Source organism: Rhinolophus hipposideros, assembly GCF_964194185.1.
Source record: "Rhinolophus hipposideros genome assembly, chromosome: 9".
Classification (NCBI taxonomy): Eukaryota; Metazoa; Chordata; class Mammalia; order Chiroptera; family Rhinolophidae; genus Rhinolophus; species Rhinolophus hipposideros.
The window spans coordinates 91,726,555-91,740,751 of record NC_138055.1 but is presented as its reverse complement, the minus strand read 5'-3'; the positions used below and the strand labels follow the sequence as shown (position 1 = coordinate 91,740,751).

The 14,197-nt window shown below is 43.7% G+C and overlaps 1 protein-coding gene across 3 annotated transcripts in view; it reads right to left on the bottom strand.

Moving 5' to 3' along the window:
• CECR2 (CECR2 histone acetyl-lysine reader) overlaps positions 1–14,197 on the bottom strand; it is a gene marked incomplete at its 5' end in the record, with an annotated part of 149,488 nt that overhangs the window by 3,677 nt on the left and 131,614 nt on the right. For 2 of the 3 annotated variants that reach the window (XM_081059407.1, XM_081059409.1), the window contains 9 exons: positions 301–412; positions 1,567–2,965; positions 4,782–5,619; positions 5,811–5,936; positions 6,786–7,174; positions 7,893–8,019; positions 8,216–8,307; positions 8,385–8,422; positions 8,852–8,981. In XM_081059407.1, the coding sequence (XP_080915533.1) occupies positions 301–412; positions 1,567–2,965; positions 4,782–5,619; positions 5,811–5,936; positions 6,786–7,174; positions 7,893–8,019; positions 8,216–8,307; positions 8,385–8,422; positions 8,852–8,981 (3,251 nt within the window). The remainder of the gene's footprint in view (positions 1–300; positions 413–1,566; positions 2,966–4,781; positions 5,620–5,810; positions 5,937–6,785; positions 7,175–7,892; positions 8,020–8,215; positions 8,308–8,384; positions 8,423–8,851; positions 8,982–14,197) is intronic. The other variant, XM_081059408.1, reaches the window with a different exon arrangement.

Genomic DNA, 14,197 nt, shown 5'->3' with positions numbered 1-14,197 from the left:
GACTCTCCATTGCTGAGTCAGCTGAGAGCACAGAGCCTTAGTGGCCCTTTCCCTGCCTGCCTGTAAGACATAAAGCTCTTTCCAGGAGTCCTGCATTAACAGGACACCTCAGAAGACTTTGTGCAACGGCAGTGAAGTCACGTGCAGTTGACCGGCAAGGGGCTCAGGCAGGGGCCCGGGAGCACTGACCCACTGCCGGGCCTCGGCGCACATGGCTTCCCAACCACACATCGGGGCTGCGTCCTTCCTTCCATTCTTCCACCGGGAGGAGCAAGAGCTCTAATGTTTGGCAATTCTTACCTGATCAAGAGGAAGTGTGGGGGGCTTATGTGGCGGCAGCTCTTCCTGCGACGCTGTTGGCGCTGGGGTCTTTGGAAAGGAAGACTGTGACTGGACCGGACGGACTCGCATCCTAGAGCCACGAGAGAGGAAGGTAACCATCAGTGAGGGCTTATTAACTAGGAAGGAAGAAAGATACTCCAATCAGGAAAATCTCAGGCAGTTACTGCCTTCATTCCCCGGTGATCAAACCTGGCATCCTCAACACTGAAACAAAACTGGCAGCGGCCTCCAGCTATGAGGCAGTAAGTACACAATACCACCTGCTCAGTGTTCCTTGGCAAAGCGTTTAACCTGACTCTAAACATGAGGAAACAAGGAGAAGAATCCAGAACGTGGCAAATTACATGAGAACTGGCCCGGACTCTTTGAAAAACAAAAGAAAACAATACAATGATGGGTTGAATGTTGTAAATTAAGAGACTAAATACAACAACCAAACACATGAATCTTGACTAGATCCTGGATGGGGGGAAAAAAATCAAAATAAAACAAAGAAACACAGCTATAAAGGACAATTTGGGCAAAAGTGGAGAAATTAGGGCTTTATACTAGACACTCTTTTCCTTGGGCGTGATAATAGTTTGAGATTGTGCTCCAGAAGAACGTCCTTATTCTTAGGAGATACATGCTAAAGTATTTAGGGACAAAAGGTCATGACATCTCCAACTTACTTTCCAATGATTTGAGAAAAGGCAAAGAAAAGAAATCAACATACCTAAAGAGGTAGAAAACAAGTATGGCACAGAGTTAAATGGGGGAGAGGGTCTGAGTGAAGCTGTCTGGGATTGGCACTGGGGAGGGCACGGACACTGGTTCTAACTGGGATGGTATGGGTTTTATAAGTAGGATACATGACTTTGAGAGATGAGGAATAAACTTGAATATGCTCCCCCATGAGGGGCCTGTTTCACCTTGGCCAGTGTCTACGCTGAAGCCTCTGCCTACAGTTCACACACACACTGTGGCTATCACATTTCCAATATCAAAATCGAACTCAACAGTGATTTAAACGCCAATTCATTTTCATGAGGGAAAAAAAAGCCAAAGATCAAACTCCAAGACTAATACATTTCCATCAAGTCTCCCATGTCAATGACTGACATGTTTTTCTTGGTCCTAGACCACTACAGTTTATCTTCATTCCTAAGGCCATTTTTCTTTTTAAAACTAACATCTACTCTTTTTTTTTTTCCAGGAAAAAAAAAAAATAGGATGCACTCTTACCCTGATGGTCTGTACATTTCCTGAAAAGGTCCCCTTATTCCACTTCCAGTGCCGATGTGTTCCATCATTACAGCTTGAAAGTGACCCAGGCCCTCTTCCTGGCAGCGGTAGACGGGGCCCTCGTGAGAGAGGCCGTTAGGCTGGGCAGCCACTGGATGGTGTGGTGGGTGAGCAGGCACCGGGGAAGGGTACGCCCTGGGCTGGAAATGACTGGCTGGCCGCTGAGGTGTGTAAGGAGGCCCTGCTGGAAGCATCACACCATGAGGTGGGAAAGCAGATGAACCAAAGCCCATCCCTGAACTCAGAGGTGGCGGAGGAGTTCCATAAAGATAGTCGTTGGCTGACAGTGAACTCTGTTGCTTGGTAGCTGCATTATGGTTGTCCAGGTCTAAAAATTCTTTGGGACTCTCTGGCCTCTCCACAGATTCATCTAGCTTTTCTTCTTCTGGACCAGGATTCTGCCCGTCAGCTGCGACGACCTTAGCAGCCACTGCATCCATTCGGGTTGGGGAAGTTAAGGCAGCATTCAGTGTCTCACAGCCTTGTAGGTTAGCCATGGCGCTCTTATCTGAGAAGAGGGACCTTGGAGGAGGAGGCTGACTTGGCGGGGGCCCACCTGGGCTTGGGGGATGGAGATGTCTCTGCCAGTCAGAAAAGCCCTGTGGACATGCATAATAAGGAGTTCGCTGATAGTGATGGTAGGAAGGCTGAGGTGACGGCTGGTAGGAATATCTCATTCCTTGGGGAGGGCGGTACCGGGGAAAGACTCCAGAATGAGGGTTGTTAGAATGAAAGCTCCGAGGGGTAAAATGCTGAGGATGGGATCCTGAGGGCTTACCCCCCATCACAGGGCCCACGCCTTGCAGGCCGGGGCTGATGTGGTAATGTGCAGCTGAATTGGGGTATTCCAGGCCAGGCATGTACAAGGGAGGAAACTGGCTGACAGCGCCACCCATCAAACTGGGGTCTGCGTTAGGAGGCATAGCTGGGTTCTGTCCTGTACACGGCACACTTTCTTGCAATGTTTTGCCTCTGGGGCAGAGTGGTTTTTCTGAACCACTACCACCAAGGCCCTTCCCCTCTGATCCACAAGTGGGTGCTTCAACAATCACCCCATTTTCAGGCAGAGCGCCTCTATTTGCCAGAATGGAGAGGTCTCTCACACAGCCCTGGGCTGCAGGGCTGTTGTAGCTGCTCTCTGAAGGCCAGCTGTTCTTGCCCTGTGCTGCCTGACACTTGTCTCCAGAGGCTGAGGAATCCTCGGCTTCCCTTTCTTGTGGTGAGCTCTGCCTGGCACAGTTGGTGTGCAGGGGAGGCGCAGGGTGAGGTAGTTGTTTGAGGTACACCCCCTCCGAAGCACCAGCGCTTGGTGGCTTCTCCTCAAGCCCAGGCAAGAGATCTGCGGCAAGAAAAATGGAGAACAAAGTAACAATTCACAAGCTGAAACGACAATCCCGAACATGGTAAGATGCCCAATAAGGGAGGTCAGGGCTGAGGTGCGGTGTGGCCATTCAAGCTGTGGCTGGAACATCTCAGAGTCCCTACAAGGGTCACAACGTTGAGGCCCTGGCACACGCCTGTCACAGACCAGGAGGCAAGGCTGTGTGCCTCTACAGCTCCTCCCAAGGTCTGCCAGAGAATGGAGACCTCGCCTCACTTTCCCTGCGCTGTCACCGTCAGATTAGTGACAGCGTGTGAGGTGATTCATGGCTCCTGAACTTCCAGTAGATCCGTGTAGAATACAGCAGGCAGACATGGTTGTCACTAGAATTGCAGGCCAAGCCGGGAGGCTCTAAGCCCTCGAGCAGCCCAGGGCATGACGGCTCTCAGGAAGACTGATACCTGACATGAGCACCATTAGAACATAAGATCCACGGAAGCAGACACTCCGTTTTGTTCCCCACCATATCCTCGATCCCTGCACAAAATGGGGAACCAGTACTTGTTAAACAAATGAAAACACTCATCTTGTCTGAATGTCTTAAAAACAAGATACCTAAGCCATCTTTAACATATTAGAGAAATTTAGTAAACCCAATGAAATTAATTTACTAATTAATCCTTTACCTATTATATCAATTCATAAATATGGTCTTATTGTTGTATTATCATCTTTCTAGTAGAACAGAGTTATTGCCCAGATGTGATCAAAATATAATTCTGGTACTAGGTGTTAAGGACAAGGTTAAGGATTCACAACGACTTGTAAAAGATCCACTAGGACCCCAGGCTGCTGATGAAATAAAGACTAAAGGTGCCAGCTGTACAATGAACATTAAAACCTGCGCTTTTTATTATTCAGTCAACATAAAACATGGCAACAAACAGATTTTTTTCATCAGTTGAACTATTCTTCTAAAGCTTCAAATTCCAGACACCATTTGAAATTAGTATTAAAAAATTCTGTTGGAGCTGGTGTTCATTAATTAGGCCTTTCCTCAACAGAAACTCTAAGAAGCTTCAGTTCTAGTCCTATGTGGAATCTTCATTCTTTCTATAAAAGTCCAGTCTCTCTTATTCAGTCGTGTGCTGAAAAATTACAAGCAATACATGCTAGACATCTGTCCTAGAAATAAGCACTGACTACCCCCAGGTTCTTCTCATCTTTCTCCTCCAGTTGCAGGTTCACTCTCTTAAATGGTATTTCTAAGGAGTTCCTTCAAGATTTGCTAGATCTCATAGTTCTTCATTCTTAGTAGATATTGATGTTTCCAAGGAATAAAAGGATATTAGACTTTAGGTAAAATACTGAAAACTTATTTCATAATGGTAACTTCCAAGACAGGAAATTTTGAAGGCAGTTTGATGAGACAGGGTTAAGAACATGGATGCTGGATCCAGTTTGTCTGGGTTCAAATCTCAGTTCCAGCACTTACTAAGTAGATGTGGGGAAATAATCAAGCATCTTTGTGTCTTGGCTAATAAAGTAAGTGTAGCTATCACAAAGGCTCGTTTCAAAAATTAAATGAATTAATGTACACAAAAGTCTCAAAGAGTGCCTGGAACAGTAAGTCCTACACCTGAGTAGCGATTACCATCACCAGAAGTCCTTCTGGATATTTGGACCAATATCCACCATGATTGGAACCCGGAGTAGTTCAAGATAAATAGGCTGGAAACAATTTCACATTTGGTTTAATACTGTGTAAAAAGCTTATTCAAGAATTAACAGCTTAAAGGGCCAGATGTCATATAAAAGTGATGGTGTTAATTACCTCGGTCGTTCTCAGGCTCTTGTGTTTCACTGGTATCCTGTGTCCTCCCTGCGTTCCCCAAGGCAGGTTTGGGGGCTGACACACTAACTGATGCCGAGTGAGCTACCTGTGGGAAAGGGCCAGGAACATGGTGGGGCGTGGGCTGTCGGGGGTGGTAAGGCACACCTGGTGGGCACACACGCGATGACAGCTGCTGCATGGCGATCATCTCCGGGCTGTCCATCATGGAGTCCCCGCCTTGCGCCCCTCGTAGCACCTGGGGTGGAGCTCCAAACAGAGGACTTGGTGCGAGAGGTGGCTGTAACCGATGTCCACCAGATTTACAGGGTGTTCGCATATACCCTGAAGAAGGAACTCCATGAGGTAGAAAACTTGATTGTTCAGTCCACTGGTTTGGGGGAGGAGGTGGTCTCATCATTCGGGAATCCATCATGTGACCAAGAGTGCGAGGCTGGTGAGATGGCCCTGGCACCATGGGGGGCTTCTCATCTGGTCCTAAGGGTCCAGGGTTTGCAGCACCATGATTCCCATTCCAGACAGCAGAGTGTACTCGATTCAGGTATTTGTAGGATCGGTACACGTGGCTGGGAGGAATTTCTGAGCTTTCAGGAAAGTCTGGGGGTCGGGCTGGAAGCCCTCCATGCCTGGGAGGAATAAATCCTGGCTGAAATTGAGTTGGGGGATATGTATTTCCATCCTGACTGGGGCCACTCATCTGCCCAAGAGGCAAGGATCCAGGGTGTGACCCCATGGTAGGGAGGTGTGCCAGCCCCCCACGCACTTGCTTCTCTTCAGGTGTGCCTAGCCTGGGTCCTTGGTGGTTCATTCCAACTGGAGGCTGGCAACAAGAGAAGAGAAGACAGCAACATTCAGCAGACACACAGAAGAAGGTTTACCTTGTGCTGTGCTCCATCTATAGTAACAGGCTCTACAGACTAGGAGATGAAGAATTGTAACCCGGAAATAGACTATTTCTGAAACGTACCTGTGAGGCCCTGTGTACCTGCCCCTTCTGAGCAGGCTTCTTACCTGCATGGCAAAAGGCTGATGCTGTACAGGCTCCCCGGGCTGTGGCTCTGGGACTCTAGAGGACACATATAAGTCGGCAGGATCTGATCCTCGAACAGGGCCAAATGCGCCTGGTACTGCTGGTCTCTGTGCGGTATCAAGCAGAGGCAAGGAGGAGGCAAGAAAAGAAAGCAGACAGGAAAAAAATAAGGACTTTGCTGAAGGAACGTACACAGACCACTAACACTCAGCACAGAGTGCCAAGAAAGGGAGGGCTGCTGGCACCTGGGCTCACCTGGATCAGGACTAACTCCTGCCCCCAAAGCAACCTCCCTCTCCAGGAGAGACAAACTGGTGCTGCCTGTCGTTACTGCCCTCTTCCTGCCAAGAGCCTTCTGAGACAGTCTTTTCCCCTAATTGCCCGCCATCATGAAATTTTAATACCACACATATGCCGCATGTCTTCTGTACTGTATGCACCTCTGTGCTTTGTACATAAAAAGACTGAGTTTTTTTGTATCCCATGTTTTGCCCACATTGAGAATGAGTCATTCAAATGACTGAAAGAAAGGAGGATTTAAAATAAAGGAAGATGCTTATTTGGGCAGCATAGGTACTAAAACTGGCACGATAGAAGACACGATAGAAGCATGGCCCCTGTGCAAGGATGACACGTAAATTTGTGAAGCATTCCTTATTTTTAGATATATGGTAATAGAAGGAGCACTGACTCTGGGTCGTGAACACACAATGCAATACACAGATGATGTATTATAGAATTGTACACTTGAAACCTATATAATTTTACTAACCACTGTCACCCCAATAAATTTAATAAATAAGAAAATAAAGGAAGAATAAAAGAAGGGCAGCTGAGGGGAGATAAAAATCATCCATATACAGAAACATTATTACAGAAGCCACCTAAAAAGACTTTTCTTTCCTTTGAATTCACCAAGTAGGGAAAACTTCAGCAGGATGTCAGCTATTCCTTACCACCGGGTTTAAAAGGGGAGCCTGGTTGGGCATCCCCCCATAATGCAGGGGATGAGGAAGGCCTCTGCCGTTCGATGTGCCCGCCTCCCGAGGGGGCTGCCCGGAGCTGCTGCTCTGGTCATCCCCAGCAGAGGAAACACGGCGAGCAGGCGGCAAGGACTTCCCTCCATTCTCCATGGGCTGCTGTTTCCGGCCGGGCCCTTCCGAGTCCCTGGAGCGAGTCCAAACATGGCTTCCACCACTTCGCCCAGCCCGACTCCGTCTCTTCTCCCGCTTTTCATCCTCTCTGATCCAAAATTCTTCATCTGTGTCTCCATCTTCACCAGGAAAATGCTTCATCATCGCCCGATGGAAACACCTCTCTAAATTATCTGACATCTTGGTATACTCTACAGGAAGATACAAGGATTGAGCTCCAGTACCGCTTTTATGGGCTACAAAAGACAACTCTCCTGCTACTAAACAAAAGATGCGACTGGGGTGAACTCTATGTTTAACTTAACTTTTACTATGTTGTAGAGCTATGCACACAAGATGAAGATGTGGTTTCTGTCCTAAGAAGCTCCAGACTGTAAGGTTGGGACCATTATCCTAAACCAGTAAAAATTTAATTTACTTGCAGAAGTATTAATCACTGAATCTGCTGAGGTGGTAAACTAAGGCACCCTAAGGTAACGCACCGATGACTCCAAGTTTCTCCACCTGGAGCCATATACTTGTATGCTTTGTTGTGAGAGCTACTCAGATATGCTTCTCAAGGTGACCTAAGAATCAGCCCTGTCTGGCTCAGTCTTGTCAGTGGGTAGCTGTGTTAAGGCGGCACAGTACAGACTGGGCCCAGACTAGTCTGTAGGATGATGAGAAACAGCATGAGCCCAGGTGGCCACACGCTGCACGCTCCTGGTGTGGGGGACAGGAGAGAGTTCCTGGCATACACTGCGCAAGCAGTTAGAATGGACAATCCCACTGCTTTTAATACACATCCTTTTCATAGTCCTGAAGAAAGGTCTGAACCACTTGAACGTGTATTTCTTAAAGAGAAGGCGTTTTATTCTTGGTTAAAATGGTACCGTCAATGTGCATCCAGAACAAAACCCTCCTACTTACCACTACTTTCCCCATTATACTTTCGACAATTCCTGAACATAGTCTTCATGTCATTTACAAATTCCTCCTTGGTGCAGTATAAACCTCCATTTAATTTCTTCTCCATGCTTGAAATATCCATGGGGACCTAAAACAGGATACACTTAATTACAATGTGCTAGGAGCGAAGGGATCATGCTTTCTGAGCTGCTCGAAAGCCTGCTGTACATCCAGTAACAGACTCTCAAGGACAAGAGGTGAACTTACACAAAACAAAAAACAACAACAAAAAGCAAGAGAGAAAGATGCCATAGCAGGTGTAACTGCACGGTAAGTATAACTACCTTAATAATCTGGTAGTAGTTCGGGGCATACGATTCATCCACAGGTTCTAAAAAGGGCCAGGAGTCCTTGTGAGCCTTCACCACATCTAGAACTGAGAGCCAGACAAGAGAGCTTACCACACTCACTTAGGAATACTTTCATCAGAAAATATTGAGAATGGAAACTGACCTTTATACATGGCAGTGAAATCATCGTCCAACTCAAAGCTGTAAATCACACAAAAAGTAAGAAATTAACAGTAATTTTGATGTCTATAAACTGAGAACACTTCAAAAAATAATTATGAAGATGAGGGTTAGCGCACTTTAGCAAAAAAAGGAACATCATTTTTCTCATCTATAAAATGATGGGGATGGGATGGCTTAGATGATCAAGAACTCAATTTATGATCCTGTAACGTTAGTTAATAGCACATTCTTTCCCAGGTTTTATTTTACTCCGATGAATATTTTTGTGGTATAATAATAATCCAAAATAGCATATAGTAGAATGAGAAGCTCATGAATACTGAATATTACCTACCATACAACAAGGCTGTTTTAAGGATGAAATGAGAAAGTGCTTACTAGTAGCACAATACTTAAAGGCTTAATAAATGCTAATGTTTGCTACTGTTAGTATCACTGAATACTCACAGGTCTTTAGTCTTTTTTTCTTCCCTCATGGGGGAATTCGGGTCCAGATGGGAAAGTTCTGGGGGTAGCTCCTTCCCTTGGGCCAGCAGCCATGCCCTTTCTTCCCTGAGCTTTCTCCGCTTAGCTCGATCTACAATGAATACAAAGCATTATGGAACAAGTGAGTTAGGTAGTCTCTACTTGATTAAGTGTCCTTAATCATTGTGAGAGAACAAAATAATATCTTGAAATTACTCATGCTTCCTTCGCCATCCTCTTTTGAGTAAGTAGGATGCCTTTATGGATGGAATGCTTTGTGAAAAATAAAAACAGTAGAATTGTTTCCTCTTAGTCACAATGAATTCAAGTTGGGGGATGTGGGTGGTAGGGCAGGTACACAGATGGGGGACAGGAAAGAGCAAGACTGAAGAAAAATGGAATTCGAAGAAAAAAAGAAAACAACAGAGAGTGAATGAGAATTATCCTTTTTTGACTACGAGAGACCTTTCCTATCTTTCTCTCTCAAAAAAGCAACATACATTTTTAGGATTAGACTCTCCCTGCAAACACAGAATTTCACAGCACATCCAAGCTCACCGGGTTTGGCATTTACAAAGAAAGGCACCCCCACACATCCACCGTCTTTGCTCTCCACCCCACCCCCACGCTGCAGCCAAGCCAATAGCTGGAACAAGGGAAAGATGCCAGCTGGAATTGGCAAGGAGCTGGAAGGCAGGGATGACTTTTTTCTGGCTCACAGTCACACCCATGAGAAACTCACCAGCTATTTCACTACTACCCTGATGGACCTCACTGCCAGTAGGGAACAGGAAGGTCAGGAGTAGATAAAAGGCAGGGAGGTGAAGAACACTGTCAGACAGCAAGACACAAAAATGGATGGGAGAGGCCAGGACAGAGCTTGTTTCCTTCCAAGGGATAGGCCCATGTCTTCTTCCACTGCTAAAAGCATGTTTCTGCAGTGTTTTCCCCATCAAGTTCCCTTGGATCTGTGTTTCTGTTGTACATTATTTTCATTTATAAATTTAGAGTAATCTATATCTGCTTTATTTAATCAAAGGTACTCTGCGGTTAACAACTTTTTAATTTTTTTTTAAATTGGGGAATATTAGGGAACAGTGTGTTTCTCCAGGGCCCATCAGCTCCAAGTCAAGTCATGGTCCGTCAATCTAGTTGTGGAGGGCGCAGCTCAGCTCCAAGTCCAGTCGCCGTTTTCAATCTTTAGTTGCAGGGGGCGCAGCCCACCATCCCATGCAGGAATTGAACCGGCAACCTTATTGTTAAGAGCTCTGCTCTAACCAACTGAGCCATCTGGTCGCCCCTCAATTTTTTTTTAAAGAGAACCACTTCAAGCTTAAAGAAAAGTATAATTAAGTACCCATGTATCTACCAAACTGTCAAAGCTTAACACGTCCCCCTTAACTTTTAATACAGTATTTCACAGCTTAATAATCCATTTTCTTGTCGACTGTAAATGTTCACATTTTGTAAACATTAAGACCACTCTTTTAGCATGTTTCTTTGTGTACAGGTGTGAAAGACCTGTAGGATACAAACCCAGCAGAGGACTTGCCAGACAGAGGAGGACGTGTATGTTCACTTCATGAGACACCATCAAAGTCCTTCCCAAAGGGCCACAGCTATTCTTTCAATAATGAATTCAGTCACCTCCCTCTCTCACTCGGACTGATACAACATTAGCATTCTGCCTAACGGATGGATATAACATGCAATTCTGATGATTCCATTTTCCTTTTTCTGACTGGAGTGATAATAGACAGATTTTCAGTTTATTGGCCATTTAGCATCCTCTTCTGTGAATTTCCTGTTACACATACTTTGCCTTTTTTCCTTGTGGGCTTTGGATTTCTTAACGATTTGGAGAAGTGCTTCAAATGTGTGTTGATTACGTGTTAAAATTATCTTTTTCTACTGTATGGTTTGTCTTTTCAATTTGTTTAAGGCGTTTCTGCCATATTGTTTTTCAACAATTAACGTAGCCAAATTTATCCATCTCTTTCCCCTTATAGTTTGAACTCTTTGTACTTTTATCTCGATATTCATGATATTCACTTATATTTTCTTGAAAAAAGGTTTTGGCCTATCTAGAACTCATTTGAGAAGAGATACCATTTCCCCCTATCGGTAAGCAGTTGTACTGGTACCAACACTGGAGAACCCACATGCCTCCTGGGGTCTGTTTCAGGGCATTCTAGTTTACTGCTCTCATCATCTATCTCTATGGCAATACCATGATCTCACTCACCATAGCTTTCATTTTGTTATCGGGTAGGATGAGTTTGCCTACTATGTTCTTTTTGGAAATTACCTTAGCTATAGCTTGTCTTCTGCTCTTCTGAATGAATTTTAGGAACACAAAATGATTTATTAGCAAATACTGAGTCAGGGTCAAACTTTCCCACATGTTCAATACTTTTTTAAAAAGTTGGTTTGTTCAAATCAAATCCAAAAAGGTCCATATACTATATGTGGTTGATATGTCTCTTACATCTAGTTGAATTTCTAACAGTATCCCCTCCAATTTCTTTGTTGGAGAAACTTGATCATTTTGTTTGTGCAGAATTTCCCGCATTAGGATTTAACTGATAGCATCCTCACAGTGGCATTGATGTGTTCTGCTACCCCTTGAATTTCCTATAAAACTGGCTGTTCTATCCAGAGGCTTTGATCAGACAAACAGTTTGATGTTCTGGCAATATTATTTCACAGATGATGCTGTGTACTTTCTTTTTCATCACATTAGGAGACACTTATTTGGCTATCTATCTTTTTGTGGTGCTAAGTTTCATTAGTGTCTTTCACCTAAGGATTAACCAGTTCTCCCAGACAAAATTAAGCTGCAGAGAACATTATTTGTGTGACTATTTTCTCAGTAATTTCAAGGTGTACCTCTAAAGATGCATAGGAAAGAAGTTAATTCATTGCATGCAATGGATGCTATAGGGCACGGATTTGCAAAACGGCCAATTACAGCATGAAGGGCAACTAGCCAACTGCTTTTGTAGTAATAACGTTTTATGGGAGCACAACCCTGTATAGCCTCCGAGTCTAAAATATTTATTATCTGGCCCTTTACAGAAGATAGTAGATCTCTACTTTGGGGCATGAGGGGTTAACTAAGCCTCCCTCGGTTGAGGAAAGCTTTGCCTAGATCCACTTTTTCATCACTTGTTATGCTAATTGTATTATTCCTGCTACATTCAGTAACCAAATTCTTTTCTTCATCAGTTATTTGCATATTCTGAAATACTGTCTGTAAAGAGGATTCTTTTCTTCTTGATTCTTTTCTTCTATCTTACCAATTTTTAGAATAGCAAGTTATTCCATTACACTCCTAAGGTGATCGCTGACTTTTAAAACATACTATCATTATGAGCTCATCAATTTTTGTACTTATTTGATGTTGTTTTGAAACCTATTGAGGTTTTTGTTTGTTTTGTTTTTTCAATGCTTAAAATGTCCCATTTTGGCCAGTGAGTTACTTCCAGTTGGCTTCTGTATTTTTGGATAGAACTTCCAGGAGTCTTGGATGCTTCCTTGCTTTCTGTTATAAAACAGTCTGAGTATTTTCACTGCCATGGTACTGCAATCAGTCATTTCTCCAAAGAGTCCTGGTTCCTCTGGAGGGAAATTATGTTTAGAGGCCACCATCTGAATGTTGGAAATTCGCCTCGCTACTGGATCATGCTATCTTTTAAAAAATTATTCATGTTGATATTTGCAAAACGATAACGAATCCAGCTACCTGGTTTAATTTTTATTAGCTATAATGGTTTCTTGACTGTTTTTTAGAGTTGTAAATCATACATCCTCTAAATATATATATTCATATATACACATACATTTTTTTCCTTTCTATATAAGAAAGGCTTATAAAACAATACAATGTGGAACAGAAGCAACGAGAGGAAATCCTTGCTTTCTTCTGAACTCTGAAAGGGAGTAGTTCTTATGTTTCCCCATTAAATCGAATGTCTACTTAGATTTTTCTTGTAGATACTGATTAAGGAAGCTGCCTTCTATTCTAAGTTTTCAGAGATTGCCACTATCCAAGGGATGTTAGGAAGGAACTGCCCTCAAGCCTTTGGAGAGTGTGGCTTTGTCAACACCTAGATTTCAGGTTTCGAGTCTCCAGAATAGTGAGTAAATTTCACCTAGTTTTGGTCATTTGTTATGGCAGCCCTAGGAAACTAATATAGAATCCAATCCCATTTTCTCCTGAATCCTATTGTGACTTCTGAGAAGTCTGCTATTACTGTTAAAGAACATCCTCTAAGGAAATGTCTTTTCCAAGTCGGTTATTTAAAATTCAGTAGCCATATGTTTTGTAATTCAGTACCATGTGTCTCTATGTAATTTATTTCTTCCAGTTTACATCTGTTCTTGCTTTCTAAATGTGAGGATTTGTTTTTCATCTAATCAAGAAAACTCTCAACCATTATGTGATTATTTTCTCTCAGTTCTTTCCATTTTAGAACTTACAGTAGACACATATTGGATCTTTCATGCTGTACCCCACCCAAGTCCATTATTAAGCTATTTCTGTCACCTCCAAATCCATCCATTTTCTGCCGGCTTTACAGATTCTGTCAGAAGGGGATACCGGGAGAGCAAGAGGCAGGCTGAGGGAGAAGGGATCTGTCCTTGTTTGCTTGCTGTTAGCTGTTCCATGGCAGCACTACCAGGCTACATCTGGGGGGATGCAGTGGGCTCCAATAACCAGGTTCTTTCCAGCCCCAGCACAGGCCTGATGTCTGCCTTTGGAGGTACTGGCAGCCCCATCTTCCCAGGTCTGAGGCCCAGTTCTGCAGAGTCCCTCCTCAACTTCCAGGTTCTGACAATTCCAACCTCCTCTTCTCTTTGTTTCCTTTGCTTTAGGGTTGCTAACTCAAAATGTCCTTTTACCACTTTTATTTCTCTAACTCCATTTAACCAAAGACCCATATGTAGTTTTGTTTTCACAACTGGACACTGAATGATTATATTAACCAAAGGTAACTTCTTTCTTCATTACATATATCTTCTTTATCTCAGGGCGAGATTTCATAGAATTCCCCAGATATTTCTTCCTGTTCACTGATTCTCTTTGATGGTACACTTAAGCTATTTAACCCAGTTACTGAATTATTATTCTGATAACCATACTTTACATTTCTAGGAGCTGTATTTATTTCCTTTGAATCTGCCTGTATTTTTCCCCTTATGTTTACAATTCTTTCCTTTTTGTATCTGATCATGCTAAATATACTTCTTTTTTATCCACTGCACGTACCAACCATTGTTCACAGTGGTGCTGCCTCATGTGCTTTCAAAGTCTAATTTTCTATC